The following is a 27,746-nucleotide window of genomic DNA, read 5'->3' as shown; positions in this document are numbered from 1 at the left end:
CCACTGCTCCCTGGTCTTCTGGTCAACCAATCAATACATAACCTTGTTCTATATGTTTATATTCAAAGACACCTTAATATATTTAATATATATAGTGGATTCACTAACATTGAACTCACGGCCAACAGCACTAGAACTTATGCCGGAATGAAGCTCATCTAACACATGCATTTTCCCCGTAAGGCTCATCACAGCCTTCTACGCTTACGACCCTAGACAGCACTTCAGCACTAGGCTTGGGGGCCATTTTAAACAGCAAAATCACCAACATAAAGCACAAAAAATGTGTAAACATAGCACTAGATAGAACAGGTTACTTGTTTATAATACGGGAGCTGGAACAAGGTCAGAGTGTCACCTGTGTGACCTCAGCTGGGAATGTGCACATCACATAAGTCAACATTTCTGCCACTCCGCACTCGTCCACAAATGATTGTGAAAGTGACACAAGTGTTAATTTCGAGGTTACAAATAAATTGTAGCAAGTAGGCAAATTCACACAACCAGAACGCATCAGGATGAACTATACCCCAGAGCCCGCTACTAGGGGACTCCAAATGAAGACAACATCACAGAAGTGCTTTCCTCCTCAAGTAATTCAGAGGCAACTGAAAGCCCTGGAAGAAGTATAAAACAATAGTTTCAGGAATTGTCCTTAGGTAACAGGGAGAGCATCCCTGAGAGAGGGGAAACAAATGAGGTGAGACCTGTGAGTGTGTTGCCTGGAGACCGTTTCCAGGCTACAGTGCAGGAAGGGGATCCCAGGTGGAGCAGGGTGTGGCCCTGACTTGAGGAGATAGAACTGGGAGACTGGGGAGGCCAAGGGGGTTAGAGCATGCAAAGCAGAGGCCTGGGGAGCAGAGAGCTACACACAGAGAGCTCCGGAGATTTGCAAGGAGCCCAAGTCTTCACAGGAGCTCTGATCAGAACATGCCTGTGGGAAAACAACTCAAGGCCAGAGAAGGAACCAGCTACAGGAGCAGAGGGAAGACTCCTCAGAGCTCACACAGGGCGGGGAATAGTCAGTGCTCCCACCGGCGAGAGTGGAAACTCGTCATTCATGGGGCGTCAGGCCGAGTACTCAGAAGGTCTTGCTTCAGTAAGTGGGGGGAAATGGGCCCTTAGCTAAAGACGGCTCAAAGATCAAACCATTTGACCTTCCAGAGAAAAAGCTCAAAATATGTATAGAAATACGGACATATCCAATATCCAACAAGATAAAATTCACAGCATCTGGCATCAAAGTTAAAATGACTAGGCATGCAAAGAGCCAGTGAAAGATGACCCATAATGAGCAAAATGAATAGAAACAGATCAAGAAGTGACACGGTTGAGTATCTTACTCACCGAGTATTGAGAAGAGCCATGGAGACACGGAGAAAGCAGAGGGGAAGCAGACAGACAATGCCACACGTGGATGGAGGGGTTCTGATGGGAAGAGGTGGGTTGGGGAGCTCTCCCTGAATAGGCGATCTTGGAGTTGACATCAAAGTGGGGAAGTGAACCATGTGGCTGGACTTCTGGGGAAAGGGCCATCAAGCAGAAGGAAGGCCAGGTAAAGGCCCTGAGGTGGGACGAGGCTGGCAAGTTGGAGGCCAGTGTTACTGGAGAGGATGGAGGAGGGCGCTCTGCCCGAGGGTGGAGATGTGCACCCTTAGATCTCCGAAAGCTTCCTGGAATCAAAACTCTCCATCCTATCATCCTCGTTAACCCCCAAATGTCCTTACATTCTAAACCACATCTCCCAGAACACCTGCCTCTTAAACCTGGAAGTCATACAATTCCCATCCCCAGGACATCCTGATGTGGGATTTGGAAAATACAGTCCAATATGGCAATTCCTATGAGCTGTCCATTGGGCGCCGCGCTGGGCTGTCGAGAACAATCGTTTAGGACCCACTCTTTCACCTCTGACTCCGAGTGGCTTCAGGGAAAACAAATGTGAACACACACACACGCACACACACACACACAGGCTGGAAGCAGCAACTGAATCCAAAGGAAAAACATTTTTTTTCCCATGAGATGTTTATGCTCACAATTTAAGATTAAAATCAAATCAGAAACAATGAGCAATTCATCCAGGAACCCTGCACTGACAGCCCTCCCCACCCCACCCCTGGTTCCTCTTCAGACATCAGGATGGTGGCATCTCATGGTGCCAGCTACCCACCCTCCATCAATCCGGTCCGCCTGACGCCTGAGGCCTCTGAGCTCGCTGGCTCCCCTCGCCTCTCCCGTCTCCATCACTCCCTCCAGGATCTTCAGGCACCATCTATGTGCTGCTGGCGTCTGGCTGTTTATCTTCAGGCCAGACCTGTCCTCTGACCTCCAGCTATCATATATCCCCATGCATCCATATATCCAGCTGCCCACCCTTCCCCTCCCCTTGGCTGTTGAAACGCCATCTCCAACTATGCGTGTCCCCAACGGAACCACTGCTTTCACTGCCCTCTCCATGCTCCCAGCCTTCCCCATCTCCCTTGACGGCAACTTGATTCTTCCAACTGCTCAGACCAAAAACTTGTAATCATCCTTGACTCATCTTTCTCTCACACTGGACGTTAATTCACCAACCAATCGTATAGGTTTTTCCTTAAAATGCGTCCAGAAGCTGAACACTGCCCCACCTCCAGTGATGCCCTTATCACGTCTCACCGCAGTAACACCTCAGTTGGTCTCCCCGCTTCTGCCCTGTTCTCCCCAACTGTCTAACCTCAGCATAGCAGCCAGAGTGGACCAGTTAACGTCCGAGTTGACTGTGTCTGTCTTCTGCTTACAACCCTCCAAGGGCTCTCATCTTACTCAGAGGAAAAGCCAAAATCCCGACCTTAGCCCCCCAAGGTCCTAAGTAATCCCCCCTCTTACCTCTCTCATTCCATTCCCACCCTGCCCACTCTGTTCCAGCCACACGGGCCCTCTGCGGGTCCTCAAAAGGCCAGGCATGCTCTTGGTCGCAAGACCTTTGTACTTGCTGTGCTCTCTGCCCCAAATGCTCACCCCACTGAGCTGCCCAGGCCTCCTCGTTCACAAATGCTTCTGAGAGCCCTTCCCTCACTCAGTGTCAATTGTCAAGCCCAGCCCTTGTTCCCCAGCCCCTTTCCCTGCTTTATTTTTCTCCTTAGCCTGTATCACTGTCTCTCCCACTGTATATTTTATTTTTTTATTATTATTTTTTAAACATATTCATTTGTTTATTTGGTTGCACCGGGTCCTAGCTGCGACAGGCAGGCTCCTTAGTTGTGGCTTTTAGGCTCCTTAGTTGAGGCATGGATGTGGGATCTAGTTCCCTGACCAGGGATCGAACCCAGGCCCCCTGCATTGGGAGTGTGGCGTCTTAACCATTGCGCCGCCAGGGAAGTGCCTCCCACTGTATATTTTAATTATCTGTCTGTCTGTCTTTCCCACTAGAATGTAAGTTCCACGAGGTGCACATTTTGCTGTTTTATTCGTTGCTATACCCCAGTCTCCGGGATAGTTTTGGCACATGGTGGGTGCTCATCAATATTCATTGGTTGAATGAAGGACATTTACAACTGAAGGAGCATGCCCCTCTTCTTCTGACTCCCCACCCCCCACCCCCAGCCTGCTCAGAGGCCAGCGCAGAGCAGGCATTCAGGTGCTGTTGTGGGCAGGAGGGGCTTGTGACAAAAGCATCTCCCCCAGCTCCACTCCTTTTCAGAAGGTTGAGGACGGTGGTCCTCAGACCTGTCGGAGGCTGAGTGTGCAAATAGGCAGCGAGCTCCCTGCATTTCCATCCCAGGTACAGCCTTCCGGAAATTAGGAGGGCATATTCTTTCCCGCCCCTTTGGGTGGGGAAAGAAGCCTTCCTGTGAAGGAGATTTGAATCAGAACTCCTAGGGTGTTCCTGTTGGGTTTGGTCCTAGCGGTGACGGCGTTTGTTTTCCCCGGAGTCGGGTTCCTCCGGTTGCACAAAGCCTGGGAACAGTGAGGGCATTAGGACCATGAGCGAGGCGCACGCCTGCGGCGTCTGGCAGAGCTTCTCGGGCCGGCTGCGCGGGGAGCAATGTGTGAAAGGAAATTAGCCTGCTGCCGGCTTCACATCTGTTGAGCTGACCCGACTTGCAGGGTCCAAAAGAGGACGGCTGTCAGCTTTGCCAGACTGAGGACCCACCGGCTACCCCCAGACATCTCATAGCAGCCTGACAATTCGTGCAAGGGGGGGAAGCGAAACACGTGGGACTAGGACCCCTGAGCAGAAAGGAAACATTATTTTTCCCAAAGAGGAAAAGGGCATCAAAAGGTGGGGGTGGAGGGAGGCGCAAACAGTTCAGTCTGAAGTCCCTGTGAACGGGCTTTTGGAAGGCAATTAAAGACGTCCGCTCAGAGGGGACCTGGGCTGGGACTTGGGTCCGTGGCTTTCTTATTGTAAGTGGAAGCCGGTCTTACACACGCTGCTGGCAAATGTCAGCGGGGGAAAAAAGGAGCAGGTTAAGTGACCGGCAGAAAAACCTTCCAGGTGGACCCAGGACGCCAGGTTCTGCTGCCAGCTTGGAGGAACCCGGAGCAGGAGGAAACAGTGAATTTGAACATGACCTGTTGCGTTTGGCAAGTTCCAGCCACATGCTGGTAAGGAAGCGATGCAGGCGTGGACCTTGCAGGCTGCAATTCCTGCTGCTGGGATGTGTGTTGCTGATGCTGGCCGTGCTGCACCCTCCCCTGCCTGCCCTGCCCCAGGCTGTCCCAGCTCAGGTCGCCAAGCACGGCCCCGAAGCCGGGTACCGCCTGGACTTTGGGGAATCCCAGGAGTGGGTGCTGGAGTCCCAGGACGAGGACCAAGAGTACGGCCCTCTGGAGGGTCTGCCGCCCTTCATCTCGCTGCGGGAGGATCAGCTCCTGGTGGCTGTGGCCTCTCCCAGGGCGAGAGGGAACCAGAGCCAGGGCAAGAGAGGTGGCAGCTACCAGCTCATCAAGCGGCTGAGCAGGAGGCCGGACGAGGACGCCCCCGAGAGGGACTGGGCGGCCGAGGAGGAGGACGCGGGGGCATCTGAAGAAGAGGCGCTGACCTCGCTCAGCCTGGAGGAGGCGCTCAGTGCCCGCATCCCCCTGCAGAGGGCGCTGCCGGAGGTACGGCATCCACTGTAAGTAGGCCCTTGCTTCTCCTTTCCCCGTTCCTGGAGGGCAACCAGCATACTCAGGGATGCAGACTTTCTGCATTCTGCTTCCACTGCCTCAGGGCAGCGCTTCTCCACGTGTGGTCCCTGGACCAGCGGTGGCATCCCCTGAGGACGTGTTAGAGATTCAGAGGCAGAAACCCTGGGTGGGGTCCAGCGATCTGTCTTTAATCAGCCCTCCAGGGGAGAACCACCGTCCTAGAGACAGAAAAGGAGGAACCCCTCCTTGTCCCTTCTCTTCCCGTCCTGGGTTCTAGTCCTTCTGTCTCTGTGGATTGTCAAACAGCTTTATCTCTATAACCCAGAGGGGCCTAGGGTGGATGTTCTCCAAGACGCTTCCAGTTCCAGCACATTTTAATAGTATGATTGTTGGGTTTACTTTTATTTTGGATGAAGGTAACAATTGCAGCTAACCTTTATGTGGCTCTTGCCATGTGCCTGACTTTAATCAAAGAGCTTTTCATGTATTGACTCAAAAATCCTTACAACTTATAAGGATGGGTGCTAGCACTACGATCATGCCTATTTTATGCGTATGAAAATGACGCACAGAGAAGCCAAGTGACTTACCCACAGTAACACAGCTAGTAGGTGCCAAAGCAGGGATTTGCTCCAAATTGCCTGAGCCCCCCACTCTACGCCCCCTTCCTTAGTCAGTGAAACTAAGGGGACAGGTCCAGGACCCAGGATCTAGAACACTGCACTCATGCAGCCTGACCTGGCAGGGTGCCCCCGCCCCCAGGAGGCAAGCTGGGAAGTAGGATGACATACAGGCTGTGCTCAGGGAAACGGTGGGCTCGTCCTGGACCCCCTGCCCTCCCCACCATTACCATGGCGGGTGCAGAGGAGGGGTCTGGTTACCAGCATCCAGGAGCAGGGCAGCTGGGTAGTTGGGTGACTAGGTCCCTTCCCTATAAGCACTGCTTTTCCCAGAGCCCAGAGTTTCCCGGGAAGCAAACCCATCCTCCAGCCCTCTGGGCGGGAGGATTGGAGTGAAGCAGCAGTTGGGAGCCGGACCACTTACTTCTCAGATCCCTGATGGGGCTCCTCTGAGCCTGGCCACTCAGCCACTCGCCCTCAGGGGCGTGCAGAGGCAGTCGCCTGGAGGGTGAAGCCTCCTTAGACTGTGTACCTCAGAGTCTCACCCATGTCACCAAAGCCCCAGCCCTGATGCTCCGACTCCAGGTCTTGGCTGCAACAGCTCTTTTCAGGCAACTCCCAGACCCATCCAGGCCCCGCCCCCTCATCACAGGTTTGTGCTCTCTGCAGCCTTAATTCGTAACACTCATGACAACCGAAGCTAAATGGTCATTGATGTATCCGTTTATTCGGTGCCTGCTTCCCTTGCCATGCAGTGAACCTGTAGTCCCAGCACACAGTAAAGAAACAATTGCTGAATGAATCAATATATCGTTTTCCAATTCTTTTGATACATCTTTTCATTGGCCTGGAGCAAGGACGATTTACCAACCAGACACACGGCCTCGATCAAGAGTCTCTGGCTCCCAAAGCTGTGAGTGTGTGTGTCTCTGTGTGTCCGCATCGTGCAAGTGTGGGTGCATTGTGTTGTGCGTGTGTCAAATGGATGCTGTGCATGTGTGTTGTGTGTAGTGTGTTAGTGGTGCCCGTGTGCCTGGTGCCTGTGTATGCTGTGATGTGATGTGCACGGGTGCAAGCTGTGTGGTGTCTTGTCATGTGTGCATGTGTGTTGTTGCTGTGTCAATGTTCATGCGTGTATGCATCGTGATTGCGTGACACGTGCACGTATCATGTATGTGGTGCACATGGCATTGTGCCTGTGTGTGTTGTTATGTGGTGCTTGTGTTTTTGTGGTACGTGTGTCATGACTGTGTGCACGTGTGTGATATGTATGATGTGCTTGTGTGTGTTGTGTGTTTTCCCATGCGTTGTGTAAGTGGTGTGAAGGGCACGGGTGTATTGTGTGTGTGTGGTTCATGTGTGTATGCTGTGCACGTGGCGTGATGGGCACCCCTACTGTGCTTGTGTGCCTGTGTGTGTGCTGTGATGTACGGCTTGTTCGGTGTGTTTGTGTGGTCTGCGTACATGCGTATTTGTTGTGTGTGCTGCACATGTGCATTGCGTGGTGTGTGCTCCTTGTGTTATAAATGTGTTGTGCAAGCGGCGCGTGTGTACTTTTGCAAGTGTGTTGTCTGTGTTGTGCTTGTGGTGTGAAGTGCATGGGTGAGTGTTGTGCATGTGTGGGTACACTGTGTCATGCGTGTGATGTGCATGTGTGCACCACTTCTGTGTGTGCTTCTTCCAGCCAGAGTGACCAACTAGTTTCAGTTTGCCTGGACTTTCCCATCGCAGTAACCCCTCCGTCCCAGGCTAACCGGGCCGGTAGGTCTCCCCGCCCACAGCTTGGTTCTGTCCGGCAGGATGTGGCGCCCTCTTCTGGCCGCAGCCTGTCCCTGCAGCCTGTGCGCCCGGCCTGAGACCCCAGACTCCCCTCCCCCAGAAGCGCACAGGCACTGGCGCCGCGCCTTCCTGGCAGGCTCCAGGATGCACAAGGGATTCTCTGCAAAGTAAGGCCACAACCCTCCCTCCAGGGTGCCAGGACTCTCCTTCTCCCATCACTATATTTATTAAAAATTTTTTTTTATTGGAGCATAATTGCTTTACAATGTTGTGTTAGTTTCTGCTGTACAGAAATCCGCTATATGTATACATATATCCCCTCCCTCTTGGACCTCCCTCCCCCCCACCCCACCCATCTAGGTCATCACAGAGCACCGAGCTGAGCTTCCTGTGCTTTATAGCATGTTCCTGCTAGCTGTCTATTTTATGCATGGTAGTGTATATATTTCAATCCTTATCTCCCAATTCATCCCACCCTCCCCTTCCCCACCCCCCACCCCCGCCCTCCGTGTCCACATGTCCGTCCTCCACTTCTCCGTCTCTATTCCTGCCCTGCAAATAGGTTCATCTGTACCATTTTTCTAGATTTAAAACTGGGCCCAAATACAACCCATAAAAGAACAGCCATTTCTCAAGCACCTACCCTTTGTGTCTGAGCACACTCTTTATGCCCAGCAGATTGCATAGAGCCTGTTTCTCAAATTTCAACATGTATGCAAATCGCCGCAGGCATCTTGTGACAATGCAGAGTATGTTGGTAGTTGGCCAGGGGTGCAGCCCCAGATGCGACATTTCTATCAGGTCCCCCAGCACTGATGGTCCAGAGACCACAGTTTTGAGCAGCAAGGGACTACATCATTGGTTCCCAAACGTATGTGCATGTTAGATTCCTGCAGATTGTTTAAAATGTAGATTTTTCAGGGTTTCCCTGGTGGCGCAGTGGTTGAGAGTCCGCCTGCTGATGCAGGGGACACGGGTTTGTGCCCCAGTCCAGGAAGGTCCCACATGCCGCGGAGCGGCTGGGCCCGTGAGCCATGGCCGCTGAGTCTGCGCGTCCGGAGCCTGTGCTCCGCAATGGGAGAGGCCCGCGTACCGCAAAAAAAAAAAAAAAAAAAAAAATGTAGATTTTTCAGACTGCATCGCTAGAGACTATCGGTGGCTCTGAGTTGGAACCCAGCGATCTGAATTTTTACAAGCTGATACTAGACAGTTTGGGGAACCACTGGTATAGATGGTGAGTGGAGAGGTAGTAGGGTTCTGGAAGTTTCCATGGAGGAGGTAGTTCTGGGATTGGAGAACAGAGAAGAGAGGCAGAAAGGAACACAGTCCCCTTCATGGCCCAGGGTTTTACACTTAAACGCAAATGTCAGGTCAGCCGTAGCTGGCTGCACGCTACCTGCCTGTGCCAACTTATAACTTGTGTTTACCGTTTGGCCCATGTTTCCCTGGTTTATATGCCCGCAACTGTGACTAAATCATACTCCCGTAGAACAGTGGACCTGGGGTTGAATTCTAGACACCAACCCTTACTGTGTGACCTTGTGTAATCATTCAACCTCTCTGAGCCTCGGTTTCTCCAACTGTAAAATGGCGATGATAATAACACCCTTGCGTAGGGTTGTGGATCAAATGAGATGAAGTGTGTGCTGATTCCCCCCCGCCAACCCCCCCCCCCCCACCCAGTGTTCAAGTCCAAACAGAAGATGCCCTTATTGTATTCTCTAGCATAGGCCCTAGGAGTGAGTTGTAAAGACGGAGGAAGATTGGAGCGGGCAGCTGTGGGCCTCACACCACTGTCCTTTCTCTGACCCATGGGTTATTTTCTGCCCCTCCAGCTGCTAAGTCATCACAAATTTGGCAGCACATCGGAATTACCTGGGAAGTCATAAGAAGGACTCCTGCGCGGGTCCCACTTTCAGGGATTCTTATTTAGTTGGTCTGGGGTGAGGCCTGGGTGTCCCCTGGTAGTTCCAACGTGCAGCCAGGGCTGAGAACCAGGGCTGCGAGGCACCAGGCACTCCCCCGCCAGTGGGGGGAGGTAGGAAGGAGCATCTCCTCCTCTGCTCACCCCGCCCCCTCCTGCCCCAGAGGCCCCTTTGGCAGGAGCTTTGTTGTCAAGGAGGAGGGGTGCTGCAGGCCACAGGGTCAGGTCAGTTCCTGGTGGGCAGTGAGACACCCCAGGATGGCTTTGGCACCTGGGCTGCAAAAGAGAGGAGAGGCAGCTGACAGGGCATCACCAGTAAATCTGGGGGAGTGGGCATGCCCCTTGGGGAGGGGTTAGTAGCCTGGGGCAGAGACTGGGGGCTGGAGCCCAGCTCATCCCCCTCTGGCAACAAGAGAGGGAAAACAACCCAGTATGTGTGGGACTTGGCCAGCCAGGTGTCGAAGGGAACCCACAAGCACCAAGCCCCCGAGGCCAGCGTAGCCACGGCCAGGAGCGGCGCCTCCCTGGACCACCACCCTGGATCCGGCCCCCACAGTGGGGTTGTGGTGTAGACAGAGCTGAGTGTGACTCTTTGAGATCGAATGCACTTATGGTGCCCAGTGCAGTGGGGTCTTGTCTTGTGCTTCGGGCCAGCCTCGGGGGTTAGATCAGAAGTGATCCACCTGCATCTAATCTTTTTTTAATTACTGGGGAAAGCTGGTGTTATTTACTGCAGTGCCACTCAAAGTGTGGGCCTCAGACCCGCAGCATCAGAAATGCAGAGTCTCAGGCCCACTCAGACCTACTGCTTGAGAAACTCTGTTTTTAACAAGATCCGCAGGTGGTTTATGCTCGTGTTAAAGTTTGAGTAAGCTGATGAGGGTTCACAGCCCTGCCTGCATGTGAGCGTTTTGTGAATCATCACGGCCAGGCTCCCCACCCGCAGACCAACCAAGCAAAATACAACTGACCGGGACTTGCTCTCTAAGTGATTCTTGTGTGCAGCCAGGCCGGGAGCTACTGATCTATGTCCTCTTAGGTGAAAAGGAGCAGAGACACTCATGTGACTGCAGGTGGCAGGGTGGCTTCGAGTCTTCCCAGGGAAGTAAGGAGCAGGGACTGCCCAGGGAAGACTGCAGGCAGTGCAGGAAGGGGACTCACGGGTCACAGTGCTTCTGGGATTGTGCCTTCCTGATGTCCTCTGGCAGCTGGAGGCCCGGCACTCACTCCTGTTGCAACTTCCCTGCTGATGTCTTGTCCTCTACTCAAGCTGTCGTCTAGCACCCACCTGTATCAGCATCACCCGGGAGCTTGCTCACTAGAGATGCAGACTCTCAGGCCCCACCCCAGACCTCCTGGACCCCAAATCTGCATTTGTGGAGATGCCGGGTGATGTGGGTACCTGTTAATATCTGAGAAGCGCTGGGCTACCTCTTGGCTTCTGCTGCCTCATCGTTGGCTTACTGCCCATTCTGTGACCTGCTACCAGCTGCTGACCCTCGCCGTGTGTCTGAATATCACCTTGCGACCAAGGATCGGTCTGGGGCAGCTGGCCATTCTTAGGGCAGCTGTCCCTGTTAGGCGGAGCTCTTGCACCAGGAGCCTTCAGTGTTCAGACCAGAGACTCCTAGTCGGTACCCATCTTTAGTCCAGGACTAGGGAGCCAGGATCAGGGCAAAGCCAAGGGTGCCTGGAGCCCCTCAGAAGGAGGCTGGGAGAATTCAGAGGACTCCCACAAAGAGAAGGGGATTGCACGCACCTTGTGTGACTTGTCTCCACTGTGGCGAGTGACATGCTGGCAGCCTCAGCCTCACCTACAGGCTCCAGCCCTTCCACATTTCTCTCTCATCTGTAAGCTCCTTTGTCCATCCTTCTAAGGCATTGTCTGCAGGCTGTATCTCCAGCCGCTCTATCCCCAGGTCTGCCCTGGAAATTGGTGTCCCCAAGATGAGCTCTACCAATTAGAGGCACAATGGGCTGAACCTCGGGGTTTTCCCAGAATGCAAGAAATTGGTATTATTGTCCTGTGTCTATAGACAGCCAGCCTATACACCCCTTGAAAGCAAGAACAGTGTCCACCTTCATTCACTGAATAATTATTTGTTTAGCGACTATTGAAAGTGAGAAGGTGAGCAAGCCCCAGCCCCACCCCCAAAGAGCTCAGGGTACACTGAGGGATGCAGACAAGTAACCAGCTGTTACATCACTGGGCTCAGGGCTGAGACAGGGAAGCCCATCTCAGTGGGGGGGGCCTCTGCTGATTTGGTAGGAGCAGGGGGTCAGTCACTCCAAACCAGCTTTAGAAAACCCGACAGAAACCTTTCTACTCTGGCCAGGCAAGGGAAGGGCAGGAGAGGGTTTGTGTCACAGCCAGGCCATCTGGTGCACTGCCGTGACTCATCCTCTTCAGAATCAGCCTCCAAATTCACGTTCTGAGTTCACGGGGGACCCTGGAGCTGCATGAAGTGAGGGCGTGCATCTTTGTGTAAACACAGACGCAGGCTCTCCTGATCTTGGAGTGTGAAGACATAAAGTTTGCACTCATTGAGCGGCTCTCCTGGGCCTGAATGATCCCTTTTAATCCAGGCAGCAGCCGTGGGCTGGAGAAAGGTCTCAGGCTCCCTGTGCTGGCTAATTAAGGGATATAAATAAATAACAGAGCCAAGATTCAAAGCCACATTGATTTGATTCCAAAGCCCTGGGTCTTTCCTTCCCCACCTGCTGCCACTCAGAAGATGGACAAATGAGGTCAGGGTGGGCTTTCGGATACTTGTGTGATGCGTACAAACTGGGACAGTAAAATATTCACCAGGTATATGGTTGAAGGACAAAGAAAATGCCTCCATTATTTAATAATGAAAACAAGGATTTCTTCTTGGATCGCTTCATGAGTACCTGGTGACATTTGGACACTGCTTGGCAATGCACAAGAACTGTTTCTCTGCCCTGCCTCATTCACGCCCCCCAGCAAAGCCGTGGCACAGACAGAGCAGGAAAAACATCCCCACTTGACAGAAAGAACCCAGGTCACCAGGGGAGGGAAGCGACTTGCCCAGGGCCCCTGTGTGGACCACTTACCTTTTGCTCTCTTCTTTGTTTACCTACGTACTTTATTCCCTCAAAGGATTTGAAGATACATTATGAAATACAAAATTGCTATTAATATCATGTTTAGTCAAGATAAAGGGAAGCACACTTTAGAAAATCTTTCCTTCCTTTCCTGGTACAGGCCAAGCCCCTTCCCACCTCCAGGCCTTAGCAGAGGCTGTGACCTCTGCCAAGAACACCTCTCCCCTCTCAGTTGTTGAATAATTCTTCGGTTTTCTGTTTAATAGGATATAAACTCCATGATATCAGAGACTATCTGAGTTTGGGTTCCCCCAAAGCAGACCCTAAGGATAAAGAGTTGTTTTGCAGGTGATGCCTGGGAGCCCTGGTAGGGAGCAGCCAATGAAAAGTGGGTTTGCAGGCAGTTACCTCTGCAGGCAGCTAGAGCTCAGCCCAGGGGGGACCCTGGGAGACAGCATCTCGTTGTTACCCACCCCCACCCTTAGGGTCTGGGTTGCTGGATATTAATACACCAACTCATTTTAGTCACTGACTGAGGGCAGCTCCCAGGGGTGGAGGGAGGTTACTCTCCACCTCTTCAGGCCGCTGGTGCTTAAGGAGAGCATCTCTGGCAGTCAGAGAAAATGCTCGGGCAATTGGAAGTCAGGCTGTGCTGTATTATGTGATATCCCCGAGGGGATATGGGCAGGGCACCACAGATTCTGCTTCAGGGATTTTATCTACTAAATTCATCTTCCAGTCCTCACACATAGTAGGTTGTCAGTCAATATCAGTTAAATGACTGGATGGAGAGATGGAAGATCAAGATCAAAGAGAAAATTAGAATGAAAATAAGCAACCAATGACTAAATATCCTAATTCCTTACTCTGAGCTTCCTGGCAGCCAAAGTGAAAAAGGAAACTCAATAAGTATCATGATCCTTATTGCTCAGGAACAGGAAACATGCCAGGTCCTCAGAGGAGGAAAAGCTTTTCCTGGCACTTCTATCTGCCAGGAATTTCCCTCTAAAGCTGCATGGAGGGGATAGAAAGTGCTGGAGGAGACAATTCCCCTCCACAGTTGTTACAGAGACTGTAATGCAGAGCAGGTGTCCTGAAATGCCTTCATGTACTGTTCTCTGATCAAAGCTGAGAGCATGGTGTCAAGCAGAACTCCACAGAAGCAAATTTCTAAGGCAGCCAAGACAGTGGGATCAAAGTAAGTTGCTTTCTGAGGACTTTACTGAATCAGTGTAGACAGTCCAGAGCTTGTGATGAAACCAATGGATTGCATGTTCTTCAAATAACGCCCCCCCCATCACAGTCACTGTGATCTGGACATCAGAACCCAAGCCTTATGACTCTGAATCCAGAACATTCTATTAGCACTTCAGTCCAAGATGGGGATATGTATATACTGGTCAAGAGCACAAGGTTTAGAGTCACACTGACCATCAGCAATTTGCTGTGCAGCTTTAAGCAAGTCACTTAAGCTCTCTGGACTCTTTCCTCATCTTTAAAATGGGACAGTGTATCCATTATCTAGTGCTGCATACACACGACCTCAAAATTTAGTGGCTTAAAAATTGGATGTCATAAAATTTTTAATTTTGTGCTTGAAGAAAGTGAAGACACAATCCCAGAAATGGTAGAAAATATTTGCAAATCATATATCTGATTAGGGATTTATATCAGAATATATAAAGAACCCTTACAATAACAATAAAAAGATATCCAACTTAAAAATAGGCAAAGGATTAGAATAGACATTTCTCCAAAGACTACATAGAAAATAGCCAAAAAGCACATGAAATGATCCTCAAATCATTAGTCAGTAGGGAAATGTAAATCAAAATCACAGTGAGGTACCATTTCACCCACACTGGAATGGCTAAAAAAAAAAAACCCAGACAATAACAAGTGTTGACAGGGATGTGAAGAAGTTGTTGGTGGAATGTAGAATGGTGCAGCTGCTTTGGAAAACAGTTTGGCAGTTCCTCAAAATATTAAACACAGATTTACCACATGACTCAGCAATGCCAGTCCTAGCTCTATACCCAAGAGAATTGAAAACATGTTCACACAAAAACTTATACATGAATGTTCACAGCAGCATTACTCATAATAGCCAAAACTGGAAATACTCAAATGTCCGTCAACTGATGAATGGATAAATAAAAATACAGTCTATTCAAACAATGGAACATTATTCATCAGTAAAAAGGAATGAAGTACTGATACATGCTTCAACACGATGAACCTTGAAAACATTATATTAAGTGAAAGAAGCCAGACACAAAAGGCTGCATGTTATGTGATTCCATTTATATGAAGTTTATAATCTTTAAGTAGTCCTCTAAAATAACTCTACTTCTTATCCTCATTTTACAGATGAAGAAACTGAGGCCTAGAGAGGTATTCAGGCCTTTGGGAGGCTTGCAAGAAATAATAATAACTAGCATGTATTGAACTGTTACTTATGAGTAAGGCACTGCTCTAAGTACTTTGTATGAATTAACTCATTTGATCCTTCCAACAAATCCATTTCACAAATGAAAAATACTGAGGTTAAGTAAAATGCATGCTCAAAAAGGACATACTGGAATCAAAAGTATTTCGAAAAATAACAATTGATTACTACAGATGTGACTGGTTCTGCGGATCTGGAAATTGTTGAAAGGAAAGATGGTTATCAGAGAGCTTATGTCGCTTGTCCGAGTCACACAAGGACAGATCCAGGATTTGAACTCAATGCCAAAGCTTGATGACACATACGGACTCTTCCTAAGATGCCCTAAACTGTCACGGTGTTTGAGCTCTCAGGGTATCGCATGCCACAGCCCCCTTCTCCACACTATGCTACCACATGGGCCCGTCTGCCCATCCCTACGAGACCCGGTGCTGCCCACGGGCTGATGACCACCGACCGCAGAAGCCCAGGCATGTATCCAGAGCCCTTCCTTCCACGGGGCTCTACACAGCCTGCCCTGCCCACAGGCCCCTGCGCCTCCTCACCCCGCCCCCCAGAAACAAAAGAATCAATCCTGGTTCCTCTGAAGAGTATCTCCCTGGCCCCGAGACACAGGCCTCACCACCCTCTGTTGATAATACTTAGCACCGCGCTCAGACTACGGTGAGAGCACTGGCCTTCCCGCAGGAGCCCACGGCGCTCAGCCCTGAAAGACCACGGTACCGCCACGGCTATTTCCAGTTCACGGCTCCGGGCAGTTCTGCGGTTGCCTGAAGAGGTGTTCCAGCACCACCTGTTTATGTCTTGGAGGCCGTGTGAGCATCTTTCCACGTGGCAGGTGAAGGGTCCTCTCGGAGCTGGTGCCAGGACACCTGCCTCTGCGGCTCAGGGAGGTACTGCCCTTGGCCTTGGAAGAGCTTCCAGAAGCCCATTTGCCTTTCAAAGTCCTCGCAGCCTATTGAGCTCATCCCAGCCTTGCCTGTCATCTCTTCACCCACCTCTCTCACCAGGAAGAGAGAACACAGTTCTATCTATGCATAAAACCTAGAAAACCCTAGTGGAGGGAGAGGAGAGGAGTCCTCTGAGATTCTCTTTGAAACCCCTGCTCCCCTGGTTTGTCCTCTTCCCTTCCCCCTCTCCTATGCATAGAAGAGTCAGGAACACAGAATTTCAAGGCTGGAAGAGCCTTCGTGATCCATCCTGCAGTGATAATACATCCTCTGATCATGGCAGCGAATACTTACACAGCGCTCAGTGCCAGCACCGTTCTTAGTGCTTCGTGAAAAAGCCATCTCATCTTCACAGCAGCCCTGCAACACAGGGGCTACTGTCACCCGCCTGCAGAAACCAAGGCCCCAGGAAGCCACATTACTTGTCCAGGGTCGTTTACACAGCTAGGAAGTAGCGGGGCTCCCGCGTCCACAGCTGAATCACCTCTGCAGGGAATGTCCTGTGAGGCCAAGGAGAGAAAGTCGGTTGCCCGGGATCCCCAGCTCTGCAGCCCGGCAGGAAGCTCCCCCGTCTCCTGACTTGAGGAGAGTTAAATATTGAGTATATTACCCAGAGAAACTCAGGGAGCAGCAGGGGGGAAATTCAAATCAAAATTTTTCTGATTCCAAGTCCAAGCTCTTTTGACCACCATCCTACAAGGACACATGGGTGCACACAGACAAAGACACACACACACAGAAGTGTTGTTTCCTGTCCACATATTCTATAGATTGGGGTGGAGAAGGGGCCAGGCCCCGGGGAAGGTATGGCTGTGTTCTGCCCTGAGGTGATGAACTTCATTTCCTCTGAATCTGCACCCATGGGCATCCCATCTGCAGACCTCCTTGTCCCCAAACTCCTCTCCTGTCTGACTTGGAAAACAGCCAGCCTCCGAGCAATCGCCCAAGTAATGTTTTTGTGGTTTTCTGTACTCACTGAGTCCACTGAGGCAAGATTTCTTTTCAACAGCCATTGGAGGTCCCCATCTCTAGAACCCCTGGATCCGCCAATACGTACAACCACACAGGAAATGGAGAACACACAAAGGAAAATTGGAACCTGTTTGTTTGTGAGCAGATCTAGAGCAGTTCTGGGGGCAGAGTGGAACTTCTGGAACTCGGATAGACTGCAGGAGGAAAACTCCACCAGGGCCTGGGGTGAGAGGAGGGGCTGCAGGGTGGGAGAGAGGGAGGGTAGAGGGGGTCGGAGACTCAGCCAAGAGCGCAGCGTGCGCTAGGTCCTCTCCGTTATCGTCCCAAAACGTCATGGGAACTGGTTCCACTTTGGATGTGTTATTTGACCATCCCTGAAATCAAGCTGTAAAGGTTCATGTATAGTATAGTTCATTATTTTATTCATCTTAGGGATGCTTCTAAGGACACTGTCATCTCTTGAGGGAATTCTTTCTAAAGTCCTTAGGAATTTCTTTTAGAAATTAGTGCTAGGTGTAAAAACTAGGGAAATCTAAATGAGGTCTGTATTTGAGTTAATAGTATGGAACAATGTCAGATTCCTGGTTTGGATCATTGTGGATCATTCGGCAAAGCTGGGTGAAGATAACACGGGGACTGTCTGTACTATTTTTGCAACTTCTTTTGAGTCTTAAATGATTTCAAATGAAAAAGTTATAAATTGTAAAAAAAAAAAAAAACAAAACAACAGTCTAGAAATAACATTGCTTTCCCTAAAATATCTGGTATGTAACTTTTCTGATGTTAATAATTCTATTGCAGAATACACCTCCCATTTTACTTTGGCTACCAGGAAGCTCAAAGTCAAATTTTAGATTCTCTCTAGAAATACCAAGGCCCTTTTGACCTATGAATGTATGTTCTTTCTCCAGATGTTGACTTTCTACTTGTCAGCTAAAGAAAAATGCACAACCTAAGAGTTGCCAGTTATGTTTTATTTGGGAGCCTTACTGAGGACCATAGCCGGGGAGACCGGCTCTCAAATAGCTCTGAGGAACTGCTCCAAAGAGGTAGGGGAGGATATATAGGAGGTTTTGCTGAAAACAAACAAACAAATAAACAGACAAACCATGGAGCTGAACATCAAAAGATAACTGCTAATCACAAAACACAGGTATCTCAAGTTAATGATTTTAGTGCTTTTCTACATAAGGGAAGATGCAAAAGTCTGGGCTCACTGAAATTATTCCTTAGATAAGTATCTTAAGTATCCTCTTTTTCTGCATCCTGAATCCCCTCAGGGTGCATTGTGGGTGAGGGGTGCACTGGCTGTTGGCTTGATGGCTACAACGTTCTTTTCTTTTTACTGGAATGGCAGGCGACATTCTTTGTCCACACACTCTTACTTCTATTTCCCTACTCTTGACTTTTCAGCCTTATTTTTTCTTTTACCATTATTTTATGGTACTTATTTCTTGAGAGTGACTTTAAATACTTTATGAAAAGAAATAGTGTATAAATACAGAAACAATAAGACAGTTGTCACAGCTACCTTATGAGATGTTCATGCGCTTTTTTGTTTAATTATCTAAGATTTCTGTTTTACCGTTAAGTTAAAGCACTTACCTAGTATCAATCCCCCACCACATAGGATTTTGCCCAGAGAGTCACGGGCAGGTTTCCAGAGTGTTGAGAGCTCCAGCTTTGGCTGGGACGCACCTGGCAGAGGAATGTCCAGCTGGTGAGCAGCTCGGGCTGACCCTTCATGTGGCATCTCCCCCGAGCAGGGCCAGCCTCCTCTGATCATCCCTCTGTGTGCAGTCCCACCAGCACAGATGCCTTTAGATGCTGGAAGTTTGAGGTCCTTGGGACAGCCCCAATTCAAATGCAAATACTCCTCTGAGGAGGGACCAGTGGTTTCAGCGCTGCAGCCTAGAAAGGAGCACTCTGGAAGTGCAGTTTAGGAAAGTGCCTTTTGTGGACAATGTGAGCCACACACTGCTCCATGGACCAGCTTGTTATTAGAATTCATTCCACTGTGGATTCGCTCAGAGCTCTCAACAGACCCGAGGCACAACAAATATAAAGCATCCCATTCACCTGGAGAGGAAAGTGGGACCTGACAGCCTCTGGGCAGAGGCCACACCACGCACCACACCGCCCCACAGGTTAAAAGATAAAGAGAGGATTCTAAAGGCAGAAAGAGAAAAACAGAGTTCCTTACAAGGGAACCCCCATAAGGCTGTCAGTTGATTTCTCTACAGAAACGTTCAGGCCAGAAGGAATGATAAGATATATTCAGAGTCCTCAAGGGGAAAAATCTGCAACCTAGGATACTCTTCCCAGCAATATTATCATTTAGAATAGAAAGAGAGAGAAAGAATTTCTCAGGCAAGCAAAAGCTAAAAGAATACAGCAATACTAAACCTATCCTAAAGGAAATTTTGAAAGGTCTTCTCTAAATAGAAAAGAAGTAAGAATCTATAGGAAAGAGAAAATCACAGTTGGAAAGTAAATCATTTAAATAAGCCAATACAGATTTTTTTAAAATTTTCTGTTAAAGCGATCATAACCACAATGAACAGCAAAAGAATGAAAATGAAGATGGAAAATCATAAAATCATCAAAATCATAAAATATGGAGGAGGAGAGTAAAGAAATATAGATTTTTTTCTAGAATGTGTTTGAGTCTATATGACTACCAGTCTAAAGCAATTAGATATAGGAAGATGAGTTAACATACTTGAAAAACAGGATAACCACAAATCAAAAATATACAATAGAGTCACAAAAACCAAAAAGAAAAGAACATAAGCATAATACAAAGAAAATCATCAAACCAGAAAAGGAAAAAGAAAAACAAAGGGACAAAGAAGAAATTTAAAATCAATGGGAAAACAAGGTTAAAATTGGCAATAAATACATATCTATGAATAATTACCTTAAATGTCAATGGATTAAACACTCCAGTCAAAAGACACAGAGTCGGGCTTCCCTGGTGGCGCAGTGGTTGAGAATTTGCCTGCTAATGCAGGGGACACGGGTTCGAGCCCTGGTCTGGGAGGATCCCACATGCTGCAGAGCAGCTGGGCCTCTGAGCCACAACTACTGAGCCTGCACATCTGGAGCCTGTGCTCCGCAACAAGAGAGGCCGCGATAGTGAGAGGCCCGTGCACCGCGATGAAGAGTGGTCCCCGTTTGGCACAACTAGAGAAAGCCCTCACACAGAAACGAAGACCCAACACAGCAAAAATAAATTAAAAAAAAAAAATGACAGTCTCGAAAAAAAAAGGACACAGAGTGGCAGATTGGATTACAAAAAAAAAAAAAAAATCCTACAGTATGCTGCCTACAAGAGACCCACCTTAGGGCAAAGGACACGCATAGATTGAAATGTTGATTAACATGTATTATGTGTCAGATGCTGTACTAGATTATAGAAATACAAAAATAAAGAAAATAGTGTCCCTACTCCTAAACCGATGATCTTTCATGTTCGCAGGACACTTACTATGTACCTCGTCCTGTTTAAGCCTCACAACAGCTCTAAGAGGTTGGTGATATTGTCATTCATTCCCACTTTACAGATTAGGACAGTCGTCTGCTGAGAATGGTGGTAATACCGCTCAACTTCTATGGGAGAGGCATGGGTTAACGCTGTAAAGAAGCTCTCGGAACCCGAGTCCTGGGAGATAGTGGACAGCACTTCTGTCAGGGTGTAATGGGTTCTGTTTATGTGGAAATTCTGAGAAAACCCAGAGAGAGCCGGTGAGTTGGGAGGAGAGCCATTGGCTGAAGAAGCCCCAGCCAGGGCCTGCCCTTCCCCTCAGCGCCCTGCTTCTCTTCCCTGCAGGTGTCTGCAGCAGCATCCCGGAGACAGCCTGCCCACAGCCAGCGTCATCCTCTGTTTCCACGATGAGGCCTGGTCCACCCTCCTGAGAACCGTGCATAGCATCCTGGACACAGCGCCCAGGGCCTACCTGAAGGAGATCATCCTGGTGGACGACCTCAGCCCGCAAGGTGCCCGCGGGCTTCCTCCAGGTTCCTTGGGGAGGGCCTGGACCCTGGGGGGTTCCCGTGCACAGACTGGGGTTTGGAACCTGTGCAGGCAAGGTTCCCCAAAGCAGACCTGCAGATGGGATGCAGGCGCAGGTAACTCATTAGTGAAGAGCCCCAGGGGCACTGCTTCTCTGTGAATACCAAAGACGTATTCTGCTCATTGAATCCTCAGATGCAGAACCCTCAGACACAAAGGGCTGACTACGCTGTCCTTTTATATAAGGCACTTGAACATCTGCAGATTTTGGTATCTACGGGGGCGGGTCCTGGAACCAATCCCCTCACCCAGATACTGAGGAACGACTATACCTTGTTCTTTCCATCTCCCCTAGTTTGCTTATCTGGGTGTACTCAGCATGCCCATACACAGCATTTCTGATCTTGAGTACAAAGCCTAACAAGCTTGTCTCATCCTGTCAACTCTATAGATTGTCATTCCTAAAAGAACGTTTAGACTTTTGGTCTCAATTTCCTACCTCCCATTTTCTCTTCGACCCACTGCATTTTGCCCAGTCACCGCTACCACTGCAGTGAGACCGCTTTGGCCAGGGCCACCAACGACCTACTGGCAGTCATATGAAATGGACCCTCTGTCTTTGACTTCCTTGACCACTGTGTCTCAGCTCAGGTACCCTAGAAGCAGAGCCTGAGATGGGGCCTCATGTGCATGTGATTTGGCGGGGGCGGTGCCCTCCGGGGAACACTGTAGGGGAGTGGGGAAAGCCGGAGAGGCAGAGGAAGGAGCTGAACTTAGATGTGGTGTCAGACGAAGTTCAGCCACAGCCTGATCCCAGGGGGAGCTCTGCAGTGTAAACTGCACCTCAGCATCTGTCTTGCCTTGAGGCAAGGGAGCGGGCTTGGTACCCCGGCAATGGCCGGTCATTGACTCTGGCACCTGGGGTGAGGGGTATCATCCTGCATGACTCCCTGCCACTTGCAGGACAGGTGGTTCCCATACTCTAGGGCACATCTCCAGGGAAGGCTGCTGATTGCCGTTAGCAGCCAGCCCACAGCAGCTGGGCACACGCAAAGCAAACCAGATCAGTAAAAGGGGTCTCAGGGCTTCTGAGTAGGGCACCAGCCGTATCTGCTTCAACCTCATTGCTGCATTTAGAGAATGTGAGTGGGTTCTCTCCTCTCTTAGTTTTACGACACCATTTCCTTTAGTGTTTAGTGGAGAGAATCCTGACCCACCGAAACTAACGAAGCGTTTTACACCTTCACAACCACCACCATGTACGTGCTGCTCGGGACTCTCGTGCTCACCACAGCTCCCAACATAGACCTGTTGACAGTGTTCCTAGTGAGGGTCATTGCAATCTTGCGGGCTGTGGCATCCGTGACCCCACTGTCCTGTTGCTTCCAGGACAGCTCAAGTCGGCTCTCAGCGAGTACGTGGCCCGGCTGGAGGGGGTGAAGCTGCTCAGGAGCAACAGGAGGCTGGGCGCCGCCAGGGCCCGGATGCTGGGCGCCGCCAGGGCCACCGGGGACGTGCTGGTCTTCATGGACGCCCACTGCGAGTGCCACCCGGGCTGGCTGGAGCCCCTCCTGGCCAGAATAGCTGGTGACAGGTAACTCACCCCCAGGGGCTGCAGAGCAGGAGGTGGGAGAGGGAGAAACAGTCCACAGCCTCAGCCGCTCAGAGAACACCCACACGTCACTGCCTGTGCTGACTACCAGCTCTAGGGCCCAAGCCAAGGAGTAAGAGTCATGGCCAGAGAAAAAGGAGAATTTCCAAGGGGAAATGGGCAACACTCTCTTAGAGGTATTCCTGGCTCCAGAGGCTGTCAAGAGGCTCAAGAGCTGTTTCCCACTTGAAGACTGGTCTGGGCTCCTGTCCTAGCAACACCTAGTTCTTAAGGTTACCTAGTTCTCAGCCGGGGCTAGGCCTGCTCCACAGGGAGAAGCAAGGTGGGGCAGGGAACAGAGCACTTCCGTTCGAGGGCGTAAATGATGGAAGGCAGTCTGAGGAATCCTGTGTGTGTGTGTGCGTGCGCGTGTGTGCGTGTGTGCGTGCGCGTGCGTGCGTGCGTGAGTGCGTGTGTGTGTTGAAGAGCAGCGAGGGGATCAAGATGCCTCCAGCCCTGCAGAGGGAGCAGCCTTCCTCCTGTCCGATGCCCACAGGAAACTCTCCAGCCTCCATCCTTCTCCACTCCCCTCAGCAGGCAGAGTCCTGGAAGGGCCAGCGTCAGTCTTGGGGTCACACCTGAGCAGCAGAGCTCTGGGAAGAGGGAATTCAGAGCTTTTTGCTTCTCAGTGTAAGATACTTCTCACAAACACGGAGAATTTGCGTGAACTTCCAAAATGACTTTATACGTTGTAGAGCTGGAGGAACATCCAGGCCTGGGGAAAATAAAGAGTGGGTGAGATGAACTAGGGTTCATTCTTCCTTGCGGTAAAAAGTTTGGTTGGGAAGTTTGCAACTGCAGGTAGCTTTTGGCTCTCTGGACAGTGGCGCCTTGGTTGACCTCACGTATTTCAGTTAGCTGGTGTTTGTTGATGGCTCCATTGAAACCCAAACGCTTGACCTCCTGGAGCTTAGAAAGGCTTAAGAGAGGATCGATCTCGTGTCTGCCTGAGAGTTAAAACTCAGTTCATAAGTGACAGGATGATGGAGTGAGCCCTCTCCTAGCTCCTTCCAAGTCAGACAGGGAAGCTTTGCTATTTTGTTTTAAGTGAAGTCCAGGAGCACCAGCTACATCTGTAGATTCGAAACACAAAGCTAAATATAAGATTTTTTTTTAACCACCTTTTTTCGAGTCCCTAGACTGTAGTTACTTCCTAATTCAGCTCTGGTTGGGCAGCCGTTATGGTCCATGGGAATGAAAACCAAAACAAGGAAACATCTTTCACTTCATTCATTGACACTTTATTCTTTATCTCTATCCAAAATGTACTCAAAGAGGCTTATGATGAATCACTTATGTATCTGGCTAAAATAGAAGGGAAAGGAGATTTCAGAAAGGAAAAGATAGTGTTAGAAATCGGGGATAGGGACTTACTTCCCTGGTGGTGCAGTGGTTAAGAACCCGCCTGCCAATGCAGGGACACGGGTTCGAGCCCGGGTCTGGGAAGATCCCACATGTTGTGGGGTAACTAAGCCCATGCGCCACAACTACTGAAGCCCGCACGCCTAGAGCCCGTGCTCCGCAACAAGAGAAGCCACCACAATGAGAAGCCTGCGCACTGCAACGAAGAGTAGCCCCTGCTCGCTGCAACTAGAGAAAGGCCGCACGCAGCAACAAAGACCCAACACAGCCAAAAAATAAATAAAGAAATTTATTTAAAAAAAATAAAACGTACAGGGAAATCTGGCAAATTTAAGTTTAAAAAGAAAAGAAAGAAATCGGGGATAATACAGTTATTAGAAGTGAGCTTTACGTATGACTGAGCCTCCAGCAAGACAGAGTAAAAAGAAAGTTGATGACTTTTAGGGTGATCGTTTTCTGATGAAAAGGGATGTACACCTTTTATCAAGAAGGACACAGCTCAGAGGTCTGGGATGAATTGATTGTGTGGACGCTTGAATGCAGTTTCCTTTCTTGTCCTGTTACCATTACTGAGATGGCACAAACTTGATGGGGTTCTTCAGAATTCAGCCGCACAGCTTCCCTGCCTCTTGATTCTGAAATTCCACAAAATGCTTTGCCAGTAGCCAAATACATCTCGATGGCTCAGCTCATTCCACAGTAAGCGGAGACTTGGGACGGTGCCCTCCTTTCCTCCTTGACCTTGCTTCTCACTTTTCTTAGGTCAACGCGAGGTGCCCCAAAATAGTGGAGGCCAGAGAGATTAAGTTCCCCTTACCTTCCAGAGGGAACAATGTGAAAAGCGCAGGACAAGCGTATCAAGATCCTTGCTGTAAATATAAACCCCATGACTCTTCATGCCAAGGCCAGTCACTTGAGGCCACAGACTAAAGCAGATCATTGAATCCCAGGACCACCCTGGCCCTCTGCATAAGCGCTGGGCTCGTGCCAGCCCTGGCTGTCTCTGAGGTGGATGGAAATTGATGGGAGTACGAACAGCATGGCTGGCATCTCTTTTCCAGGAATCTTCCTTTTCTTAGACTGGTAACTTCCAGCACCCCTGAGTTCAGGCCTGATTCATTGCATGGTACGGATTTTAGAAGAAACTATTGTGAGAGGTCAGAAAAAAAATGTGAGTGAGATACTGACTAGGTAGAGGGCAGCTCCTGCTACACCTAAGTGATTACTTGTTTAATTAAAAGGCAGAGTTTCCAACCTGTACCAATTTCCCACATTACCCTCTCTGAGGTCACGTAATCCCAGGCTGTGCAAAAAAATTGGGATAAAATACAATTACCAACAGCAACAGTAAATGAGCGAATCAACCTAGACTCACGACTTTGCTGACAGACACCACGTACTCATACATACACACACTTTAACAATGAGGACCCTTTGGGGGCTTGACAATCCTGATTCCTCAAGCCAATGAAGTTGTATGATCCAGGGAGGAACAAGAACTAGACCCTAGAGCAGGGGCCCGTGAACCCTCTGCAGCTATGCACGATATTTTGTATATGTGCATATGATTATTTTCTGGGGAGGGGTCCATAGATTTCCCCTGATTCTCAAAGAGATCAAAGACCCCCAAAGAAGTCAAGAGCCACAGTCCTAGAGCATTACAGCTGAGAAAGACCTTTGTGAGAAGTAGTTCAGCCTCCCATTTTATGAATGAGGAAGCTGAGGCCCAAAGAGGTGCAACAGCTATCTCAAGATCATACAGCACATTAGCGGCAGAGCTGAGCCTAGGTCCCTATTCCCCTGTGTCTCAGTTTTATCCTGCGAGTTTTTTGTTTCTGTTTTTGTTTTGCGGTACGCCGGCCTCTCACTGCCGCGGCCTCTCCCGTTGCGGAGCACAGGCTCCGGATGTGCAGGCTCAGCGGCCATGGCTCACGGGCCCAGCCGCTCCGCGGCATGTGGGATCTTCCCGGACCGGGGCACGAACCAGTGCCCCCTGCCTCGGCAGGCGGACTCTCAACCGCTGCGCCACCAGGGAAGCCCTATCCTGAGAGGTTTTTAAAGAAAGGGGCAGGCATGCTTTTTAATGAAATAGGCCCCTGATTCCTTATGGAAAAATATATTTTCTAGGAGAGTACTGTTCAGTAGAAATAGAACATGAGCCACAGATATAATTTAAACATTTCTAGTAGTCTCATTACAAAAGAAAAAGAGACAGATGACATTAATTTTAACAAAATATTTTAGTAAACCCAATATGTCCAGAATATTATCATTTCAATATGCAATCTGCGATTTGTACATCTTTTTTTTCAAACTAAGTCTTCTAAATCCAGGGCATATTTTACACTTACACCACATCTCAGTTCGGACAGATGCTATTTTAGGTGCCCGGTAACCGCGTGTGGCTGGTAGCTGCCCTATTGGGCAGCACGTGTCTGGATTATGTTTCTGTCCCCCAGCAAGTGGAGGGTGTGTATCCCTAATCTGATTCCACGATTCTTTCCAGGAGCAGGGTGGTGTCTCCAGTCCTAGATGTGATTGACTGGAAGACTTTCCAGTATTACCCCTCCAAGGACCTGCAGCGCGGGGTATTGGACTGGAAGCTGGATTTCCACTGGGAGCCTTTGCCGAAGCGAGAGAGGAAGGCCCTCCTGTCCCCCATCAGCCCCATCAGGTGAGGCTCCTTCACTCAGCCTGCTTTGCTTTTACTTCCTCAGGGTGGACTCAGCACCAGACTGCCTGGGCTAATCCCGGTTCTCCTAGTTTCCTAGCAAGTTACTTAATCAGTAAATTGGGGATAGTAACGGTACTTACCTTATAGGGTTGTTGTGAGGTTTGAATGAGCTAATATAGGAAAAACATTCGGAAAGTGCCAGACACGCAGCTATAGGTGTTATTATTCTTACAATGTTATATGGATGGAGTCCAGCGAAGCTTCCAGATACTGGAGTGGAAAGTGGAAGCACCTTGTCTGGGGCCTCAATCCAGCTCTGTTTAACCAGGTAACACTGGAGTTTCCCTGCCTGGGGTGCTTTCTTGGTAAAAAGGAAGAATTCAGCCGGGTGAATGCTAGGACACCATAAGTCTCAAAATATGTCCAACTTTATGGTTTGCTTCTCATGTGTTTGGTTTTTGGACAACTATTCTATTTAAGTCAAAGTTCTAGATACCTTCTGCTTTATAACAAACCACCCAAACTTAAAGGCGTGAAACAGCTGTTTTATTAAGAGCATGGACTCTGGGTTGTGAATTCTGAAAGAGAGCATTGGCGTTGGCTGTCTCTGCTCCGTGGTGTCTGGGGCCTCCGCAGGACTATCCTTTACTAGACTAGACTGGCTGGAAATGACTCAACAGCTCCGGGCAGGAATCCCCTGGAGTTTGACGCTGGCCGTCGCTGGGACCCAGCGGGAGCTTCTTCCCCATTCTCTCCTTGAAGTCACTGAAGGCAGGTTAGTTGGGGTTTCCTACACCCCGGCATAGGGTTCGGAGAGCAAGTACCCAAAAGGAGCCAGGCAAACCAAGCTGTATCCCCCGACCGATTAAAAAAATAATCTATTGAGGTGAAACTCATATAAAATGAACCATTTCAAAGTGAACAATTCAGTAGCATTCAGTACATTCACAATATTGGGCAACCACCACCTTTTTTAGTTCCAAAACATTTCCATGATTCCAAAGGAAAATCCCTTCCTTAGTGTCTCCAGCTGTCCCCTTTCCCCAGCCTCTGGCAATGCCCAATCTACTGTCTGTCTCTATGGATTGATCAAATCTGGGTGTTTCATATCAATGGAATCGTACAATGGTTAACCTTTATGTGTCTTCTCTCACTTACTGTGATGT

General features: G+C 49.5%; 1 protein-coding gene across 1 annotated transcript in view; it reads left to right on the top strand.

Moving 5' to 3' along the window:
- Positions 1-4,009: 4,009 nt before the first annotated feature.
- Positions 4,010-27,746, top strand: part of GALNT15 (polypeptide N-acetylgalactosaminyltransferase 15) — a 39,728-nt gene continuing 15,991 nt past the window's right edge. The window contains exons 1-4 of the mRNA XM_082654771.1: positions 4,010-5,102; positions 20,711-20,877; positions 22,283-22,487; positions 26,413-26,580. Of these exons, the coding sequence (XP_082510897.1) occupies positions 4,426-5,102; positions 20,711-20,877; positions 22,283-22,487; positions 26,413-26,580 (1,217 nt within the window). The 5' untranslated portion in view covers positions 4,010-4,425. The remainder of the gene's footprint in view (positions 5,103-20,710; positions 20,878-22,282; positions 22,488-26,412; positions 26,581-27,746) is intronic.

The sequence above is a fragment of the Grampus griseus genome (genome assembly GCF_964374135.1).
Source record: "Grampus griseus genome assembly, chromosome: 5".
NCBI classification, from domain to species: domain Eukaryota; kingdom Metazoa; phylum Chordata; class Mammalia; order Artiodactyla; family Delphinidae; genus Grampus; species Grampus griseus.
Note: the sequence above shows the minus strand (reverse complement) of the source record. Positions and strands in the feature narration are given on the sequence as shown.